This window comes from Salvelinus sp. IW2-2015, linkage group LG2 (genome assembly GCF_002910315.2).
Source record: "Salvelinus sp. IW2-2015 linkage group LG2, ASM291031v2, whole genome shotgun sequence".
NCBI classification, from domain to species: domain Eukaryota; kingdom Metazoa; phylum Chordata; class Actinopteri; order Salmoniformes; family Salmonidae; genus Salvelinus; species Salvelinus sp. IW2-2015.
In genome coordinates, this window is record NC_036839.1 from 1,932,533 (window position 1) to 1,955,751 (window position 23,219).

The window sequence follows — 23,219 nt, forward strand, 5'->3', positions numbered from 1 at the left end:
ATCGTACAACGTCCACTTCATGATGCTTAAACAAATGTTTATTTTTTTAAGTTATAGATCCAGTTGAGGCGTGTTAAGGCAAATCCGTTAAGGCGGGTTTTGGAGCTCTGTGATTTCTGTGACTTTCTGTGATTTTCTGTACTCACACACATAAATAGCCAAGATGGAGTGACACAGTATTTCAACAGAAATACGAAATGACATCATAAATATTCCCTTACCTTTGATGATCTTTCATCAGAATGCAGTACCAGGAATCCTAGTTCCGCAATTAATCGTTGTTTTGTTCGATAATGTCCATTACTAGTGTCCAATTAGCTACTTTTGCTAGCACGTTTAGTTCACATGTCCAAACGCTGGCGCCGGTCCAGGCGGACTCGGACGAAAACTTCAAAAAGTMATATTCCAGGTCGAATAAACTAGTCAAATTAAGTAGAGAATCAATCTTCAGGATGTTGTTATCATATATATCCAATAACGTCCCTTTTTCCATGGCTAAACCAACTAGCCTCGTAATTTAACAATTTTATTCGTATTCATGGATGGAATACAAGTTTGTTATTAAGGCACATGAAAGTTCACGTTACAGAAGATATTTCTGACAAAAAAAATGCATTTTGATAAGAAATAAATGTTTACTTTCAAATGCTGCTCCTCTAAAGTAGTGATGTGCGACACGCCTAGTTTCCTGAAACGAGACACATATATATATATATATATATTTACATCATATAATATATATATTTACCCTTTATTTAACTATACATTTCCAATTAAGTCAGAAGACCTTTTTCCAATGGTTAGTCCTGTATAAGCACAGTAATATTCGTTTTTTTTTTAACTGTATTGGGATAGGCCTGATCAATGTCAACTGACTTCACACCCATGTATAAACACCAAACCCAGAGTCTGTGTGTGTGTCTGTGTGTTTTTGTATGTTTCTGCTGTGTGTGTTTTGACAACAACAATGGCCTGTTTCTCTTGCTCTGTGTTCCTGCAGCAGTGGTTTGAGATCATGGGAAAGGCATAAGGCCGTAACAACACTGGGGCTCTGTGTGTGTGTGTGTGTGTGTGTGTGTGTGTGTGTGTGTGTGTGTGTGTGTGTGTTTCCCCCTCTCTACTCCAGATGCTTGCCCCTGTGGTCTGCCTGGCTGGCTCCAGAACAGTTTATAGCACTCCCCTTTTCTGTTTACCGGGGACCTTATAGGAGCCAACGCAGAAAGTGAAGGAACTTAAGGAACTGAAGAAACTTAACTTTCACTCTGCAGGAACTTACAGTGGAGGATTGGGGAAGACTGAGAAGAAAAAAACAACAGAGCTTCCTCTACTGTTCTATACAGCCTACCTTTCTTCTCTAGGTTAACTATCTCTCTCTCTTTCTCTCTCTCTCTCACACTCCCTTTCACACTGTATCTGTCTTTTCATCACGTTTACAGGCGGTAGCCAAGAAAACATTTGGGTGCAACAATTTCCGATCTGCACTGGAGAACGGTCTCTCCCTCTCTGTCTCTCTCTCTCTGTCTCTCTCTCTCTCTATAAATATATCTTGCTGTCGCTCTTTCAAGCCTCCCATTCATTCAGGACCCTCTCTCCTATCTCCAGACCTCTACTTCTACCGTAAGTGTTACTGAAATTTCCCAGCACTGAATGTACTATAGAATGTTTGTTTGTTAGACCTTGTTGTTAAACCACCTTATTGAAAACAGAGCCCATTTGGACCTAAATATATGCCATGTTAGTGTTTGATTTGTCATATTCTCCTCTGTTCAGTCTTGTTTTGCAATGACGTCTTGTTACTGACATTTCCGACTAGTAACATTTCCAACAAAGAATGTTACTAGTAAAACCCACAATTTTTTTTGTTTGTTTGTTCTCTGTCCCATTTCATTTTGCTATTGATGTCTTGTAATGTATTTTAAATGGGGATGGTTTTGCCTGTGGGACAGATGTGATTGGGATGGAGCGGGCTGGTTGCCATCTTGGCTTCTTTAATGAGAGGGGTGATGGGCTGTGGAGTTAATTGGGATCGCTGTAGCTGAAACCACAGTGGAAAGCAAAGCAGCGTTGCGTTGGCCTAAATGAATTTAAGAACACTCAACTCATGTGGAAGGAGATGTTAGTGTAACATGATGATAACATTGAGATGCATGCATGTGTAAGCGTGCATGTAGCTTCAGCTTGTGTGTGTTGCTGTTCTTTGCGTGTGTGTGTGCACGTGGGCCGCCCAGACACCCTGGTGTTGTTTCAGTGACTCAGCAGAGGGCTTTAATTACCACAGGCCGTTGCGAAATCTCCCAGACCCCTAGGGCCATCCACTCTGCAAAGCACAGTCAGACACAGACAGGCAACCCATCGTTCTGCTGATCTCATCCTGACTCCACTTTTTACCACCCTCAGGATAACGGCAGACATAGGGGAATTCTCAATGTTTTCTCAATGTCTATGGAAGTAGTCTTCAGTACTGTTAGCCTGGTTCCAGATCTGTCAGTGCTTTATAGTCAACTCCTTATCAGAACTCAGAACAGTTCGAATCACAGAAGTTTATTTACAAAACAGGGGGCAGGAAAACGACAGGTCAAGGGCAGGCAGAGGTCAGTAATCCAGAGCAGAGTCTGTAAACTACAAAATGTCAGGAAGGTTCCGGGCCAGGTCAGGCAGCAGTCAGTAATCCAGGGCAGTGTCAGAAGGTTCAGAACGGCAGGCAGGCTCAGGGTCAGGGCAGGCAGAATGGTCAAAACCAGAAGAACTAGAAAATAGGGACTAAAGAAAACAGGAGTACGGGAAAAAAACACGCTGGTACGCTTCACGAGACAAGACGAACTGGTAACAGACAACACGGGTATAAATGCACAGGGGATAATGGGAAAAATTGGCGACACCTGGAGGGGGGTGGAGACAAGCGCAAGACAGGTGAAACAGATCACGACTCCTATGGTCGTTGTCATGTTTTGCATGACAATAACTTCACTGTAAAACCCTATAACTTCCGTGAACTAGATTTTTTTAGGAAACCGATTACCTCAAATTTTAAATTAAAACACTAAAAGTTAAAATTAAGGCACACCTAATTATTTTGAATTACTTGTAGTTAAGCTATTGGTTTTAAGCAAATGTTTTCAACTGTACTTTACTTAAAAATATATTGTTAATTAGTTTAATACATTGAATTGCTGCATATTGAATTGCTATGCTTTAACTGTAGTCAACTTAGTTTGTATTTGTATTTATTAGCTGATGCCAAGGCAGCAGCTACTTCTCCTGGGGTCCAGCAAAATGTATACAAAAGTTATACTTAAAAAAAATATTACAATACATTCACAACAGATTAAGTGTGTGCCCACAGGCCCCTGCTCTACTACCACACATCTACAACACAAAACCCATGTGTACGTGTATGTATAGTGCGTTTGTTATCATGTGTTTGTATGCATGTGTCTGTGCCTATGTTTGTGTTGCTTCCACAGTTCCCACTGTTCCAGAAGTTGTATTTTTATAAATTTTTCTATCTGATTTTACTGCTTGCATGAGTTACTTGATGTGGAATAGAGTTCCGTGTAGTCATGGCTCTATGTAGTACTGTGCGCCTCCCATAGCCTGTTCTGGAATTAGGGACTGTGAAGAGACCTCTGGTGGCATGTCTTGTGGGGTATTATTTTATTTTCTTTAACTAGGCAAGTCCGTTAAGAACAAATTCTTATTTACAATGACGGCCTACACCGGCCAAACTCGGACGACAATGTGCCAATTGTGCGCCGCCCTATGGGACTCCCAATCGCGGCCGGTTGTGATACAGCCTGGAATCAAACCAGGGTGCCTGTAGTGACGCCTCTAGCACTAAGATGCTGTGCCTTAGACCTCTGCACCACTTGTGAGCCCAAAAGGACGAGGTCCTACCGAGAATCATGGGTGTCCGAGCTGTGGGCCAGTAGTTTAAACAGACAGCTCGGTGCATTCAACATGCCCATAACTCTCACAAATCTCTCCTCTACTTTGAGCCAGGAGAGATTGACATGTACATTTTTGATGTTAGCTCTCTGTGTACATCCAAGAACCAGTCGTGCTGCCCTGTTCTGAGCAAATTGCAATTTTGTGGTCAGGTGCCACAAAAAGTCCCACTTTGTGGCACCTGACCACATGACTGAACAGTAGTCCAGGTGCAACAAAACTAGGGCCTGTAGGACCTGCCTTGTTGAGAGCTGTTAAGAATGCAGAGCAGAGCTTTATTAGACTTTATTAGACAGACTTCTCCCCATCCTAGCTACTGTTAGATCAATATGTTTTGACCATGACATTTCACAATCCAGGGTTACTCCAAGCAGTTTAATCTCCTCAACTTGCTCAATTTCCACATTATTCATTACAATATTTAGTTGAGGTTTAGTGTTCAGTGAATGATTTGTCCCAAATACAATGCTTTTATTATTTTTTTTATTTTTAGGACTAACTTATTCCTTGCCACCCATTCTGAAAATAACTGCATTTCTTTGGTAAGTGTTGCAGTCATTTCAGTCACTGTGGTAGCTGATGTTTATAGTGTTGAGTCATCTGCATACATAGACACACAGGCTTTACTCAAAGCCAGTGGCATGTCGTTAGTAAAGATTGAACATTGAGTAGTGCAATAGTCGTACCAACTCAAAATATTTACTTCAATGAAAAAAAAAATCCTTTGACCTTCCTTCAACCATTTACGGAAAGCGATTACCTCGATGTAGTTAGGTACTATTAACTCAAAACGTAACAAACCATACTATATTCTTAGTACACACAACTCAAAGTGAGTCAATTTTCATGCATTCAAGGAATCTCTATTCTAGTTTGAGGAAGGCTCTTTCCTGTTTCAGCATGACAATGCCCCCGTGCAAAAAGCGAGGTCCATACAGAAATGGTTTGTTGAGATCGGTGTAGAAGAACTTGACTGGCCTGCGCAGAGCCCTGACCTCAATCCCATCGAACACCTTTGGGATGAATTGGAACACCCACTGTGAGCCAGGCCTAATAGCCCAACATCAGTGCTCTTGTGGCTGAATGGAAGCAAGTCCTCGCAGAAATGTTCCAACATCTAGTGTAATGCCTTGCCAGGAGATTGGAGGCTGTTATAGCAGCAAAGGGGGACCAACTCCATATTAATTGCCATGATTTTGGAATGAGATGTTCGACGAGCATGTGTCCACATACTTTTGGTCATGTAGTGTATTTTATGGCACCAAAGGAAATATATCCATGGATAATCTAATTCTACAGCCTTCCATTGAGACAGCTTTACTTACTGCATTAATTAAGGACTGCCGCTCAACAATCTCATTTTGACCCTGAGGGAGGAAGAAAAAATGTGCCTTTTGTAATTTCAGCTAAAATATAACAAAGAGTCAGATATAGTTGTCAGGCTAGACATTCAAAATATCTCACTTAGTTACCTCGATACTTTAAAAAAGCCCTATAAGCACATTACCATTTAACTGAAATCTCTTAACTCAAAAACAACAAAAAATACCATTAGATGCTAGTGACACTATCTATGATTGATTTAGAATTCAAGGCACACAACCAGCATGGCTCCAACTGCATTCTGCAGCGTTACACCCTCCCATCTGGTTTGCGCTTAGTGGAACTATCATTTGTTTTTCAACAGGACAATGACCTAACACACCTCCAGGCTGTGTAAGGGCCATTTGACCAAGACGGAGAGTGATGGAGTGCTGCATCAGATGACCTGGCCCCCACAATCACCTGACCTCAACCCAAATGAGATGGTTTGGGATGAGTTGGACTGCAGAGTGAAGGAAAAGCAGCCAAAAATTGCTCAGCATATGTGGGAACTCCTTCAAGACTGTTGGAAAAGCATTCCAGTTGAAGCTGTTTGAGAGAACGCCAAGAGTGTGCAAAGCTGTCATCAAGGCAAAATATACTCTGTACACACGGTCAAAACATCCACTTGTCAAGCAACACACTAACATACCTAGACTAATGTTATCTAAACTGAATTGCACAATATCTCCATAGAACTCACTAGTAATAAAAACTTAGATAAAACTCATAATCAGAGTGGTTGCTGTCCAAACGGGACTGTTTAGTTCCCTTTGGTAAAACCTGTTTGAATATACAGTCGTTGACAAAACAGATATTTACTACTGTTCTTCTTACTATGAAAATCCTTGACGGTATTTGAAATTCCCTCGCTTTGAGATGCACCACGGTACGGAACGTTGTCGACACACATGACGTCAGACAACGACGGGCTGTACAGTTAAAAATACGAATTACAGTATTCAGATAAAATAGTTGAGTTCAGGAAAAGTAAATGCTACGTGCACGTCAGGGTAACCCAATACTTTAGAGTCAGGATAACAATTTGCCATGTAATAAGTTTACAACAAAAATGTGTGACACATGACACTGTTAGGGTTTACAGTGCGCAGGCGTTGGCAAGACAACACAAACACATCAGGGACCAGGCTACAGTGTTGTATAACACTGCAAATTGACATACTCCAAACCAAAACAATCCATGTATTATGTGAGATAATTGCATTGTGTAGTAGTAATGAATACTTACTGAGGGAGGATGCAGCGAACTATCAAACCATTGTTTGTATATCCTAATCAACAATGGCACAACAATGTATAGGTGTCAGAAATGATCCCTACTTGCAAATCGGTGTCCTTATCTGACTCATTACACCAGAGGGATGGTTTCTTTGTTTTTCGATGTCACACAGTGACTCATTCAATAACCTGATCACAAAGGTCAGTGTTTCACACTATCTAGATCATTAGTAGGAGCAAAGGTTAACATCCCAGTTGTAAGCGCCATGTGTCTGCCAGCTTCTGTCTTCTTTTTTATTGTCTTGTTTTGTCTCCTCTCATATCCTCTTTTTTTTTTATCTAGTCAAACTTAATTTAAATAGCACATTTCCTTAAAGGTAAGATGCAGTGCAAAGTGCTTCCCATAAAATATAAACAGTGAGAAAGATAAAAACACAACCAGGTTGGGGTCAATTCCATTTAAATTCCAGTCAATTCAGAAGGTAAATCAAATTCCAATTCCAAATGTTCCTCATTGAAAAACATTAGAATTGTTGTGTCCTTCTTGAATTGACTGGAATTGATTTGGAATTGACCCCAACCCTGAACAAAGTACGTTTCTTTACCTCATCTCCTCTCTCCTCTACTTCTCATTCTCTACTCTCTTTCTCTCCTCCCCCTTCCTCTCCTCCCCCTCTACCCTCCCCACCTCTCCTCTCAGCACCCCCTTCCCTCCTTCTTTTCTCCCCTGCCATCCTCTCCTCTTGTCGCCTCCTCCCTTTCCCTCATGTTCTACTTAAAGAGCTGGATACATAGCGGAAATATGCAGGGAGGGATTGAATGTGCTTACCACTTCCTTCCCACCATTGTCTGTCCATTGGATTGGTTAAAACGGTTGCTGTTCATGTTTTGTCCATTATGTCATACTATATTTTTCCATTAGAATTAAGGCCACAGGTACTCTTGATACCCAAAAAAGGATTGAGAGAATGTCAAGAGTGTGCAAAGCTGTCATCAAGGCACAGGGTGGCAACTTTGAAGAATCTCAAATATAAAATATATTTAGATTCTTTAAACACTTTTTTGGTTACTACATGATTCCATGTGTTATTTCATAGTTTTGATGTCTTCACTATTATTCTACAATGTAGAAAATAGTCAAATAAAGAAAAACCCAATGAATGAGTACATTGTAGAATCACAGGGGAGACATCAAACTATGAAATAACACATTTGGAATCATGTAGTAACTACAAAAATGTTAAACAAATCAAAGGTACAGAGGTACATGTGACATGATTTTACCTCACACTGTCTAGTTCATCTCACACTGTCTTGACGGTTTGCTTCGCAATGTGTTAGATAAGATCCACTTTAACACAACATAGGTCACATACTGATCGAAGGGGATAGAAACGCAATAGTAAAAAAAAAAGAAATTGCCTCATGTATCAAGGCCTTTAACTGTAGTAAACTATACCTATGGTATGCATTGAGTAACAATTTTATGAATTCAGTTCACACAATGGAATGTCCATATGAATTATATCTGATTGTTTTGAAAGGAGTGTTTGTTTCCTCAGGTGGCTATAACAGCATGCGATGTCAGCCAATCAGTTAATTCAGCATTTTGTCTTTTTCTGCTACCAGTCTGGGGGATATTGCAAGAAGCTGGCTAAAAATGGGCATGGTATCATTTGACTCAACATCTAACAAGTTTAGCTTTCTGAATGAACCAGAAAAGCAATAGTTATTTCTGAACGATTATCAAAGTTCGAAGGCTAATTTGGTTCTCCTGCTTTGTCATATACCCCACAGGTTTGGTCTTACTGTATCACTGTTCTGCTCAACTCAACAGTAATCAGATAAACCTTCCCGAACATAAATAGACCAAGATAAAACAAGACCCCCCCAATGCACAGCACTATTACAAGTAAACGGTGCAACTGTTAACCCCCCCCCCCCCCCCCCATGCAGGAAGTGAGGGGCTTTTGACCTTTCACATTTTGAGGTGCTACTACTGTGCGCTTAGAGGCCCACTAAAATTCCCGTCATGCGAAGCCGGCAGCTGCAGAGGTCAACTCTCCCCTTGCCATCTGCTAATAAGCATGTTTGGGGTTTAAATATAGACCCGGCTACCCCTGTTATTTTTTCAACCCCATGTTGAATGCTTGAATCCAATGTGTCATGACATTGAGTAGGGTTGTGTGTAGCCCTGAATCCCTAAGGGATATGCAGATGTACAAACGAGGAGGGAGGAGGCGGCACTGGGGAGTTCGAACATGAAACATTAGAGCTATACTGTTCTAGGAAGAAGGAAGTGGCCTATTGTACACAGTACACACGCTAGGGATCTGTTTTTGGATTGTAATACAGGGTTCACGTATGCAGGGTGTTATGTCAGGACAGGTGACCTATACAGCGTGTAACACTCTCTCTCACACACAGTGCACGCATGAGCACACACTCACACAAAAAAGTATTGCTCCACCCCTTACTAGTCACTAGCAGGGAATATTTGCATGGTAGTTGAATTTACATTTTAGTCATTTAGCAGACGCTCTTATCCAGAGCGACTTACAGGAGCAATTATGGTTAAGAGCGTTGCTCAAAATCAACAGATGTTTCACCTAGTCAGCTCGGGGATTCAAACCAGCAAATTTTTAGTTACTGGCCCAACGCTTTGAACTGCTAGGATACCTGTCGTCGCTGTTTCAGTCACCCAACCTCTTGTTACAACCGCAGGCGTTCCACAGTGCAGGGAGGGTAGGGAGGTCAGTTTAAGGGTGTGCGTGAGAGTGTGTGTGAGAGATAAAGTGTTACAGACAGTAAACTTCACTCACCTCTCCTAGTTCCAAATACCTCACCCCCTTGGCCGGCCCACACACTCTCACAGGTAGTTTTAGAGCTGTCAATTTGCCGGTCATGCTGCCCTGCCCCTGCTTGTGTGTGTTCGGCATTGTGTGTCACTCTCTATTTGCTACACACACACATGCTCCTCCCCGCCCCTTTCTCAGTTATCCCCGGTGGTATGAACTTTGGATATGCAGCAGTGAAGTGTGGAACTGTTGCTTGTCAAGTCTGCCAGAGAATGCCTGAGTCATTATTGACGGTGTCTCTAAAGGTGGAAAACGTTCTCTCTCCCTGTCTGTCTCTCAGTCCGTCTGTTCGTCTATCTGTCTCTCCATAGGACAACTTCAACGTCTTCCTTACTGTGGGAAGCTCGGACTAAAGGAATCACAGCTCTTTCACGCCGGAGACCTCCGAGACACGTCCGCTAAAGCCCACTGTCAAGTAAGTGCTGCTACATATTAGGATGCACATACAGTACCGGTCAAATGTTTGGACACATCGACTCATTTAACGTTTTTTCTTTGTTTTGACTGTTTTCTATATTGTCGAATAATAGTGAAGACATCGAAACTATGAAATAGCACATATGGAATCATGTAGTAACCAAACAAGTGTTTGGTTACTACATGAAAAGCGAATGAGTAGGTGCGTCCAAACTTTTGACTGGTACTGTATTTACATACAGATGACAAGATATTGATTACTTTCGTATGTGTTGTCTGATCTGTGACTGGAACATACTGGGCAGATTATGTGAGCGGAGTTGAGCGGTTGGAAATCCAACTCAGAGATTTGCACCACTCATCCATTCAAACCGCTCTGCTAAAAACCACTCCATGCACACAGGGGGAAAAAACTGCAGCTCCAAATTCGCTCCATTCATTAAAATTACTACCTGGATGTACCATTTGGTTTTGAAGTATTGAAAATGATTTGAATAGACATGAAAAGGTTCATGTAAGAAGCGCACATCATATCAAATAGACTACATGTCATATTAAACAGCATATACACACTCTAAATAGGTCAGGAGCCGGACAGGGAGCCAAAGAAGGAACAAAAATGAATTATTTAGGCTATGTTACTTAAATTATTTTAAGGCTATTGCCTACAAAGAAATGCATTGTGAAGCATTTGCGAGTGTGACCAAATGGTAGCTATAAATGCAGAGGATGCGCACAGTGCAACAATATGATGAAGTGTCAATATTTCTGTCACCCACACACAGGAAAAAGGTTCCAAATAAATGACATTATTACGTGTTCCACCACCCATGTTATTTACATGATTAAATGTCCATGTGGGCTCTGTTATGTCGGTAAAACCACCCGCTCTCTCAAACAGAGAATTAGTGAACATAAAAGTTCAATCAGGAGAAACGACAGGGATTATCCAGTCGCTGTACATTTCAATGACATGAAGCATGACATTTCCACCTTTAGATTTTGTGGCATAGAGAAAGTTAAGATATCAGACAGGGGAGGTGATATTAATAATACTCTGAGTAAAAGAGAATGTTTTTGGATTTTCACCCTCCAGACATTGTTTCCAAAAGGACTTAATGATGAAATGCCTTTGTATGTTATGCTGTGAATTGGAACATGAAATGTGTGTCTCTTGTAGATTATTCTGACGTTTTTCATATGATGTACCCAATGACTAATGAACTTGCTATGTCCTCATTGAGATTATACAGAAGTGTTCAATACGCCTTATTTATACACTTTTGTAATATTTATGAAATGCACATTGTTATATTTGGTAGCACTTATTTATTTTCCTTTGCCTCCAACCCCCTTCGATGTGTAGAACGGATGTGGGTGGAGCCAGGTCTACATAAGGGTGCAACTTTCAAAAAATCCCAAAAGCTCTGACGAAGGCCGTGTGGCCGATACGTAAGCTTATTAAATATCGGTGATACTATCAAGAGCAGTGTGCGGTTTCCTTTTCCTTCATAAGGCTATTGCCTACAAAGAAATGCATTGTGAAGCATTTGCGAGTGTGACACAATAGGCTGGTCGGTATATAAAGCGCTCAGCATTTAAACAACATTTTGTTGTATTAAATCATTATTGTCTATAAATTGTGCATATTGGCTGTGACTTACTTAGAATTAAATACAAATTACCCGAAAAATGACTTATTAGTGCCTTTTAATTCAATTTTAGAATTCATTTTTAGAAACAGTAGTTTAGCAAGTCTGTGGCTTCAGGCTCATGTGATGGTGCCTGGAGAGCAGGCCAGTGGCGGAGAATATCCTCTCCACACTTGCAGAGCCACTGGGGATGCTAAACACCCTTTTGGCCACTCTTGCCAGGCTGGGCAGAGATGCAGAGTTGTTTTTTTATTTTTATATAAGTAGGCCAAAATGTTTTTAGGCAAAATAACCCAATCAAAAGGGAAAGCCTCTTGAACGTGGGAATATGCCCGGCCTATTGGGCCAAAATCAATTAAGTCCTATTGTATCAATAATAGAACAAAAATGAATGAAATGTTTAAGAGATCAGATTTTTTGTTTAGAAATAGTTTGCTACAATGACACATTTAGTTATCTACCCACCTTGTTCCTTTCTTTTAGCATGTGCATGTAGTGTGTACACCATCATGCTTTCGTGATATGTGTCTCTTCAGATTCCACGATGATTCTTTAGTTGTGGACATTACATCACCACACTCCCTCTCTTGCTATTTGTTCTCATCTTTGTTAGTCACCTTGATTTTGCACCTGTGTGTTTTATCAATTTCTTTATGAACAAATTTAGCAAACTCCATGACCGTAGCTAAAGGAAGGGGCTATAGCAGCTTACAAGTAGACTACAAATGAATGCTGGGCTGGGCATGCCCTGAGCTCATGAAGTGAGCGCTACTTTGAGCACTACTAAAGTAAAATTGGAGTGGGCGAGAAGGTCCACGCTCCAGCCTTTGGGCATCTGGCTCTGTGCTCCAGTCAAATTGGGCACATCGCTCTTTGCTCCGCTCACATACTCTGAGATCGGTTCTTTTATGAGACTAAGTTTGAACAGTGTGTGAACAGACTCACCTTTCTCTTTCTAACAAGACTAAGGGTGTGGGTGCGTGTGTGCAGTTGCGCAAGTGTGTGCGTGATTGGGGTGAACTTGTGAACGTGTTTGTAGATGACCCCAGGTTTAAATGTAACTACGGGGACTGTTTTCTCGAACACGCGGCTCTCCATGTGAAATCTCTTTAATATTGAGAGGTTGAGAAGGGGTCAACAAAAAAGTGCTATTCAAAGTGTAAATCTCTGGGGCTATTCTGCATTTAATTTGCTATTGTCTCTACTGTTTTCTGTACAGTACAATAGAATAGATACCTGCCATCAATCAATACTCTCTCTGTGTGTGTGTGTGTGTGTGTGTGTGTGTGTGTGTGTGTGTGTGTGTGTGTGTGTGTGTGTGTGTGTGTGTGTGTGTGTGTGTGTGTGTGTGTGTGTGTGTGTGTGTGTGTGTGTGTGTGTGTGTGTGTGTGTGTGTGTGTGTGTGTGGAACTATTCTTGTGGGGACCAGAAGTCCCTACAAGAATAGTAAACGAACAAAAAGTTGACCAGCTGGGGACATTTTGTTAGTCCCCACAAGGTCAAATGCTATTTCTAGGGGTTTAGGGTTAAGGTTAGAATTAGTGTTAGGGTTAGAATTATGTTAAATATTAAGGTTAAGAGCTAGGGTTAGTTGTAGGGTTAGGAGCTAGGGTTAGGTTTAGGGTTAGGATAAAGTTTAGGTTTTTGGGTTAGGGTTAAGGTTAGGGTTAGGGTTAGGGTAAGAGTACGGTTTAGGATTAGGGTTAGGTTTAGGGTTAGGGGTTAGGGAAAATAGGATTTTGAATGGGACTGAATTGTATGTCCCCAAAAGGTTAGCTGTACAACTGCTGTGTGTGTGTGTGTGTGTGTGTGTGTGTGTGTGTGTGTGTGTGTGTGTGTGTGTGTGTGTGTGTGTGTGTGTGTGTGTGGTGTGGGTGGTGGTGGGGTGTGTGTGTGTGTGTGTGTGTGTGTGTGTGTGAGCAGAGAAGAGAAGAGAAGAGCAGCATGTATGTTACATGTATTTGAAATACTTATTTAAATGACTATTGAGTATTTTGTCAATTATATTTTACTGGCCTGAACTTCACTCCAGTGTATTTTATAGACTTTACAGAGCTGTATTTTGTATATTCAAAATCCAAAATACTTTTCAAAATCTAAAATACTTTTCAAAATCCAAAATACTTTTCAACAGTCCTGATAGAGAGATATACAGTGTAGGGCCTATTTCTTCTAAAATAAGTTGAAATTCAAAGAACATTTGGCGTTCACACATGTATTTATATTTATTATGAAATTCCATTAGCTGCTGCCAAGGCAGCAGATACTCTTCCTGGGGTCAAGCTACATTATGGCAGTTATACATTTGTCACGTCCTGACCATAGAAAGCCTTTATTTTCTATGGTAGAGTAGGTCAGGGCGTGACTAGGGGTTTAGTCTAGTTTATATTTTCTATGTGGGGTTCTAGTTTGTTTTTTCTATGTTGGTGTATTGGTATGATTCCCAATTAGAGGCAGCTGGCTATCGTTGTCTCTAATTGGGGATCATACTTAAGTAGCATTTTTTCCACCTGTGGGTTATGGGATATTGTTTTGAGTAGTGCACGTTGCACCGATGTAGTCACGGTTTGTTGTTTGTTTATTGTTAATTGTTTGTTTTGCTAAGTTTCACTTTATAATAAATTATGTGGAACTCTACATACGCTGCGCCTTGGTCCGTTTATACAAACAACATTACAATACATTCACAACATATTTTACAACATATTAAGTGTGTTCCTTCAAAATCCATGTGGATGTGTGTGAATAGCATGCATATGTTTGCATGCATGTGTCTGTGCCTATGTTTGTGTTGCTTCACAGCCCGCTGTTTATCAGTTTTTTTTAAATATAATTGTCTGCTTGTTTGAGTTACTTGATGTAGAATAGAGTTCAATGTAGTCATGGCTCTATGTAGTACTGTGCGCCTTCCATAGTCTGTTCTGGACTTGGGAATTGTGAAGAGACCTCTGGTGGCATGTCTTGTGGGGTATTTATGGAAGTCCAAGATGTGTGCCAGTAATTCAAACAGACAGCTCGGTGTATTCAACATGTCAATACCTGTCATGAATACAAGTAGTGATGGAGTCAATCTCTCCTCAACTTGGAGCCAGGAGAGATTGACATGCATATTATTAACGTTAGCTCTCTGTGTACATCCAAGGGCCACCCGTGCTGCCCTGATGCTACAAAGTCCCTCTTTGTAGCACCTGACCACACGACTGAACAGTATTCCAGGTGCGACAAAACTGAGGCATGTATGAACTACCTTGTTGTTGTGCTGTTAAGGATGCAGAAGAGAGCTTTATTATGGACAGACTTCTCCCCATCCTAGTTACTGTTGTATCAATATGTTTTGACCATGCCAGTTTACCATCCAGTGTTACTCCAAGCATTTTAGTCACCTCAACATGCTCAATTACCGCATTATTCATTACAATTTAGTTGAGGTTTAGAGTTTAGTGAATTATTTGTCCCAAATACAATGCTTTTAGTTTTTGGAATATTTAGGACCAACTTATGCCTTGCTACCCATTCAAACTAACTGCAGCTCTTTGTTAAGTGTTGCAATAATTTCAGTCGCTGTGGTAGCTGACTTTCTTAGTGTTGAGTCATCTGCATACATGGACACACTGGCTTTACTCATTAGTAAAGATTGAAAAAAGTAAGGGGCCTAGACAGCTGCCCTAGGGAATTTCTGATTTTACCTGGATTTTGTTGGAGAGGATTCCATTAAAGAACACCCTCTGTGTTCTGTTAGACAGGTAACTCTTTCATCCACAATATAGCAGGGGGTGTAAAGCCGTAACACATATGTTTTTCCAGCAACAGACTATGGTCGATAATGTAAAAAGTCACACTGAAGTCAAACAAAACAGCCCCCTCAATCTTTTAATCATCAATTTCTCTCAGCCAATCATCAATAATTTGTGTAAGTGCTGTACTTGTTGAATGTCCTTTCCTATAAGCGTGCTGAAAGTCTTTTGTCAATTTGTTTACAGTGAAATAGCATTGTATCTGGTCAAACAATTTTTTTTATTCAAAAGTTTACAAAAGGTTGGTAACAGGCTGATTGGTTGGCTATTTCAACCAGTTAAGGGGGCTTTAAGGTAGGGGAATAACTTTTTCTTCCCTCCAGGCCTGAGAGCACAGACTTTCTAGTAGGCTTAAATTGAAGATATTGCAAATAGTAGTTGCAATATCATCCGCTATTATCCTCAGCAATTTTCCATCTAAGTTGGCAGACCCCGGTCGATTGTCATTGTTGATAGACAACAACAACAAAAATTCACCTCTTCCACACTTACTTTACGGACTTCATAATTTTGTCAAATATACTTGAATGTGTAGTGTCAGCGTTTGTTGCTGGTATGTCATGCCTAAATTTGCTAATCTTGCCAATGAAGAGATCATTAATGTAGTTGGCAATATCAGTGGGTTTAGTGATGAATGAGCCATCGGATTCAATGAATGTTTGCCATTTTTCCCAAAATTTAATTGAAAGTAATCCAAGCTTTTAACTATCATTGTTTATGTTATTTATCTTTGTTTCATAGTGTAGTTTCTTCTTTTTATTCAGTTTAGTCACATGATTTCTCAGTTTGCAGTACATTTCCGCCAATCGGTTGTACAGCCAGACCTATTTGACATTTATTTTGCCTCATCCCTCTCAACCATAAAATGTTATCAATTCCTCATCAATCCACAGTGATTTAATAATTTTTACAGTCATTTTCTTAACGGGTGCATGCGTATTAGTAACTGGGATAAGCAATTTCATAAATGTGTTAAGAGCAGCATCTAGTTGCTCCTCATTACACACCACGGACCAATAAATAGTCTTTACATCAACAACATAGGAATCACTACAAAACATCTTGTTTGACCTCCTACACGTTATATTATGCCCAGGCTCGGGAACTTTGGTTTTCCTAGATATGGATAGTACAGTTGAAGTCGGAAGTTTACATACACATAGGTTGGCGTCATTAAACTTGTTTTTCAACCACTCCACAAATTTCTTGTGAACAAACTATAGTTTTGGCAAGTCGGTTAGGACATCTACTTTGTGCATGACACAAGTAATTTTTCCAACAATTGTTTACAGACAGATTATTTCACTTACAATTCACTGTATCACAATTCCAGTGGGTCAGAAGTTTACATACACTAAGTGGACTGTGCCTTTAAACAGCTTGGAAAATTCCAGAAAATTATGTCATGGCTTTAGAAGCTTCTGATAGGCTAATTGACATCATTTGAGTCAGTTTCCAAACGCCTGAAGATACCACGTCCAAACAATAGTACGCAAGTATAAACACCATGGGACCACGTAGTCATCATACCGCTCAGGAATGAGACGTGTTCTGTCTCCTGGAGATGAACAACAGCAAACAACAGCAAACGACCTTGTGAAGATGCTGGAGGAAACAGGCACAAAAGTATCTATATCCACAGTAAAACGAGTCCTATATCAACATAACCTGAAAGGTCACTCAGCAAGGAAGAAGCCACTGCTCCAAAACCGCCATAATAAAGCCAGACTACGGTTTGCAACTGCACATGGGGACAAAGATCGTACTTTTTGGAGAAATATCCTCTGGTCTGATGAAACAAATATTGACCATCGTTATGAAAAAGGAGGAGGATTGCAAGTCGAAGAACACCATCCCAACTGTGAAGCACGGGGGTGGCAGCATCATGTTGTGGGGGTGCTTTGCTGCAGGAGGGCCTGGTGCACTTCACAAAATAGATGGCATCATGAGGAGGAAACTTATGTGGATATATTGAAGCAACATCTCAAGACATCAGTCAGGAAGTTAAAGCTTGGTCACAAATGGGTCTTCCAAATGGACAATGACCCCAAGCATACTTCCAAAGTTGTGGCAAAATGGCTTAAGGACAACAAAGCCAAGGTATTGGAGTGGCCATCACAAAGCACTGACCTCAATCCTACAGAACATTTGCAGGCAGAACTGAAAAAGTGTGTGCGAGCAAGGAGGCCTACAAACCTGACTCAGCTACACCAGCTCTTTCAGGAGGAATGGGCCAAAATTTACCCAACTTATTGTGGGAAGCTTGTGGAAGGCTACTCGAAACATTTGACCCAAATTAAACAATTTAAAGGCAATGCTACCAAATTCTAATTGAGTGTATGTAAACTTCTGACCCACTGGGAATGTGATGAAAGAAATAAAAGCTGAAATAAATCATTCTCTCTACTATTATTCTGACATTTCACATTCTTAAAATAAAGTGGTGATCCTAACAGAACTAAAACAGGGAATCTTTACTCTGATTAAATGTCAGGAATTGTGAAAAACTGAGTTTAAATGTATTTGGCTAAGGTGTATGTAAACTTCCGACTTCAACTGTATTTTGTGATCACTACATCCGATGGATTTTCTGTAGCCTTAGTACAGATGTGATCAATACATGTTGATGATTTCATTACTGTGCTGTTTGTAAATACCCTGGTAGGTTGATTGGTAACCTGAACCAGGTTGCAGGCACTAGTTACAGTTTGAAGTTTCTATTGAGTTGGCAGCCTGATGAAAACCAGTCAATATTTAAATCACCCAGAAAATATACCTCTCTTTTGATATCACATACATTATCAAGCATTTCACATACTGACTGTTATCACTTGGTGGCATATGGCATCTTCCCACCAGAATGGGCTTTTGGTGCGGCAGATGGACCTTTAGCCATATGACTTCAACAGTATTTAAACATGAGATCCTCTCTAAGCTTTACAGGAATGTGGTTCTGAATATTAACAGCCACACCTCCACCTTTGGTATTTCTGTCTTTTCTGTAGATCTTATATATTGCTACCACAGTATCATCAAAGGTATGAACTAATGAACTAGCGGTAAGATTTCTAAAGCTTCCCCGGTGTGGACGACCTGGATTGATACACAGAAGATTTCTAACGCTCACTAGCTTCGTTCTCCTTCTCTAGATCATGCTCTAAATAACTCAACTGGCTAGTTTTCCCGTCTGTAAAGGAAAGAGCGGGCTGTAGGTTGATCCTGCAGCTCTGATTGCATAGAGCGAAGCTGTCTTCGTTCCCTTGCTTCATATTTCACCCTATCACTTCTCATCGCACTTCTTTCAGTTTTCACACGCAACAACTGTAGTTTAGACACTGACCACAACCACATAACTACTGACCAGGTACATACTGGAGGGCCCAAAGACCCTGCAACACAACCACACAAATCATAACTACTGACCACAACTCCTGATCACAACCATACAACTACTGACCAAAACTACTGACCACAGCTACTGACCATAACCACATAACTAATGACCACAATTACTAAACCACAACTACTGACCACAACCATTAACCTCAACCACAAAACTACTGACCACTACTTATAAACCACAACTACTGACCACAACCACAAAATTACTGACGGCAACTACTGACCACTACTGACCACAAGTACACAACTACTGACCACAATTACTGAACCGCCCACCTACTTAGCAAAACGACTGACCACAACTGACCACAACTACTGACCAGAACCACACACACCTACTGATCACAACTACTGACCACACAACCACTGACCCACATATATTATGACCACAACCACACAACTACTGACCACAACAACTGACCACAACCACAATACTACTGAACACAACTACTGACCACAACTACTGATCGCTACTGACCACAACTACCAATCACTACTGACCACAGGTACTAACCACAACCACACAACTAATCACCACAACTACAAAACCACAACAACAAAACTATTGACTACAATTACTGAACCACACACCTACTTACCAAAACTACTGACCACTACAGGCCACAACCACTGGCCACAAATACTGACCACAAAACTACTGAGCCACACAGCTAAGGACCACAGCCACACAACTATTGACCACAACTACTGACCACAAGCACAACACTACTAAACACAACTACTGACCACAACTACTGACCACAACTAATTACCACGGCTACTGACCACAACCACACAACTAGTGACCACAACTACAGAACCACAACTACTGACCAAAACCTCACAACTAATGACCACAACTACTGGCCTCTACTGGCCACAGCTACTGACCACAACCCCACAACGTATGACCACAACTACTACCCACAACTACTGACCACAACCACAAAACTAATGATCACTACTGACCACAACTTATGACCACAATGACACAACTACTGACCACAACTACTGAACGACACACCTACTTTCCAAAACGAATGACCACTACTGACCACACCTACTGACCACAACCACAACACTACTGATCACAACTACTGACCAATACTGACTACATCAAATGACCACAGCTACAGACCACAACCACACAACTACTGACCATAGCTACTAAACCACTACTACTGTCCACAACTACAAAACGACTGACCACAACCACACAACTACTGACCACAAACTACTGAACCACACAACTACTGACCACAACCACTCTACTACTGATCTCACTACTACTGACACACCCCTACTAACCACGTCCATATTGTAGGGCCCAAAGAACCTGCAACACAAGCACAAAACTACAAAACTACTGACCACACAACTACTGACCACAACTACTGACCACAACTACTGCTCTGGTCTACACTAGCTCTGGTCCTGGGTGTAGCTAGCTAGCTCTGGTTCACACTAGCTCTGGTCTATTCTGGTATTCACTATAGGCAGGTAGCCTCTAGGTTAGAGTGTTGGCCCAGTAACCAAAAGGTTGCTGGTTTGAATACCAGAATCGACAAGGTGAACAAATCTGTTGCTGTGCCCTTTAGCAAGGCACTTAACCCTAATTGTTCCATGGGTGCTATATAAGGGTGGCCATTAACCCACTCCCTGCTTGTGTCTCAGGGGGAGTTGGGATATGCAAAAAAACACATTTTGTCACGTTCCTGACCTGTTTTCCTTTGTCTTGTATTTATTTAGTTGGTCAGGGCGTGAGTTGGGTGGGTTTGTCTATGGTTGATTTTCTATGTTGGGATTTTTGTGTTCGGCCTGGTATGATTCTCAATCAGAGGCAGCTGTCAATCGTTGTCCCTGATTGAGAATCATACTTAGGCAGACTGGGTTTCACGTGTGTTTTGTGGGTGTTTGTTTCCGTGTTTGTGTTTTCACCACACGGTACTGTATAGGTTTTCTGCACTTCGTTTATTTGTTTTGTAATTTCAGTGTTCAGTTTTGTTATATTAAATCATTATGAACACTAACCACTCTGCGTATTGGTCCGATCCGTCTCGCCTCTCCTCGTCCGAGGAGGAGGACGAATATGACTACCGTTACACAACAGGACAAATATAAGCACCCCCCAAATTATTATTGTTTTACTCCATGTGTAACTCTGTGTTGTTGTATGTGTCGAACTGTTTTGCTTTATCTTGGTCAGGTCGCAATTGTAAATGAGAACTTGTTCTCTACTTGCCTACCTGGTTAAATAAAGATGAAATCTTTTTTTTTAAATAAAATAAAAATTATAATTGAATTCTAACTACTTATGGGCATTCAGGTTAGAGACCCCAAACCAACTTTCACATGTTCATGCTATCCTATCCCATCAACCAACCAACCAATTGGTCAATCAATCTTTCCATCTTCTTACTTTTCCAACTATAACCAGTCACCACCATTACTACTGCAGATACTACCACTACGTTTACATTACATTTGAGTCATTTAGCACTATAACTTCTTTCAAAACCATACATACTTTAAAACAAGCTAGCAAGCAAAACACATTTTCTTCAGGAAATGTACTTTTCAGTGATCACTGTTAGCCTAAATAATGTATTTATTAGATAGAACTACACCTAGCTACTGTATCAGTAGGTCTACATACGAACGTATTCGACATAGTTCTTCAACTGCCACAAAAAAATATGATTAATGAGCTGTCATCACTAAATGCACAATGATATTTCTCTCCCCAAATGATAGCATAAAACCTTCTTATTGTTATGTCATCATTCAACTAAAATCAAACTTAATATACACTGAACGTTTTGCAAAAGTAAATTGTGCATCTATTTATCTGAAACCCACAGCAAAAATGGTTCGGTTGCTTTGTTTTCCTATGAGATCCTGCCTTTTATTCATATCTACTGACAGAAGATTGCATTGTCCAATGTCTTTCTTCTTTCAGTTTTCTTACGCAACAACTGTAGTCGAGACATTTTCGTAATCTAACTGAACCAAAATCCAAAGTAATACGATTTATATAGTAGTCTATCAAAGTAATCATACCAATAATTTTACTACATTCAACTTAGACTATATGTAGTACTATGTTTTAAATAGTAAAGTAAAACCTTTTTTTAAATTCTACCACTACCAAGTACTTTTAATGAGTTAAAGCAAGTCCCACCAATCTATTTTTCTTTTGAAAATATATTGTTGACAACATTATTTAGCATTTTATTTTTATACATTTTTATTCAAATGTACTCTTGTTTGGGGGTGGAGCTCATTAGAATAATAATCTTACCCATCATGCTTTGCTAGTGTTCATTTTTACATTTACGTTTGATTTTGGGTATTTAGCATCCTGAGTGACTTACAGTCAACTAAAGTACAAAAACAACCACATCCAGAGAGATCCTTGATGAAAACCTGCTCCAGAGCGCTCAGGACCTCCTACTGCATTTACATTTACATTTAAGTCATTTAGCAGACGCTCTTATCCAGAGCGACTTACAAATTGGTGCATTCACCTTATGATATCCAGTGGAACAACCACTTTACAATAGTGCATCTAACTCTTTTAAGGGGGGGGGGGGGGGGTTAGAAGGATTACTTTATCCTATCCTAGGTATTCCTTAAAGAGGTGGGGTTTCAGGTGTTTGGGGAGTACTGGGTAGTACTGGTACTGGGGAGGAGGTTCACCTTCCAACAGGACAACGACCCTAAGCACACAGCTAAACCAACTCAGTAGTGGCTTCGGGACAAGTCTCTAAATGTCCTTGAGTGGCCGAGCCAGAGCCGGACTTGAACCCAATCAAACATCTCTGGAGAGTCCTGAAAATATCTGTGCAGCGACTCTCCCCATCCAACCTGACAGAGCTTGAGAGGATCTTCAGAGAAGAATGGGAGAAACTCCCCAAATACAGGTGTGCCAAGCTTGTAGCATCATACCCAAGAAGACTCAAGGCTGTAATCGCTGCCATTTTTTTTATATACATTTGCAAAAATGTCTAAAAACCTGTTTTTGCTTTGTCATTGTGGGGTATTGTGTGTAGATTGATGAGGGGGAAAACTATTTAATCCATTTTAGAATAAGGCTGTAACATAACAAAATGTGGAAAAAGGTAAGGGGTCTGAATACTTTCCGAATGCACTGTATCACAGTAATAGCAAGCATTACTGAGAATGTTACCATTATTGAGAATGTGTTGAGGTTAAAGGGCGTGCTTGCAGATATATTTAGAAAATACAAGATACTTTTATCTTAATTCAATACAATTTTTATTTTATTTTGATACATTAGTCTATGTGGTATTTTGTAATTGTATTTTGTAATTTCTTCCCATCTGTGTGTATGAGGGCTGACAGTGAATGAGTTATGTCTCTTTACTATACAGTGCTACCATGGTTGTCACCCAGTGAAACCAAACAAATAAATGGAGCAGAGAAAGAGAGCTAGCTAGAGACAAAGAGAAAGAGACAGTGAAAGAGATAGGCGGGAGAGAGAAACAGAGACAGAGAATTAGAGAAAGAGGAAGTCAACTTTCAGCCGC

At 40.5% G+C, this 23,219-nt stretch overlaps 1 protein-coding gene across 1 annotated transcript in view; it reads left to right on the top strand.

Annotated features, from left to right (window-relative positions):
* The first annotated feature begins 967 nt into the window (after positions 1-967).
* LOC111973076 (LIM domain only protein 7) overlaps positions 968-23,219 on the top strand; it is a 121,032-nt gene continuing 98,780 nt past the window's right edge. Inside the window, exons 1-3 of the mRNA XM_070449280.1 lie at positions 968-1,024; positions 1,359-1,617; positions 9,716-9,819. Coding sequence (XP_070305381.1) covers positions 968-1,024; positions 1,359-1,617; positions 9,716-9,819 — 420 coding nt within the window. The remainder of the gene's footprint in view (positions 1,025-1,358; positions 1,618-9,715; positions 9,820-23,219) is intronic.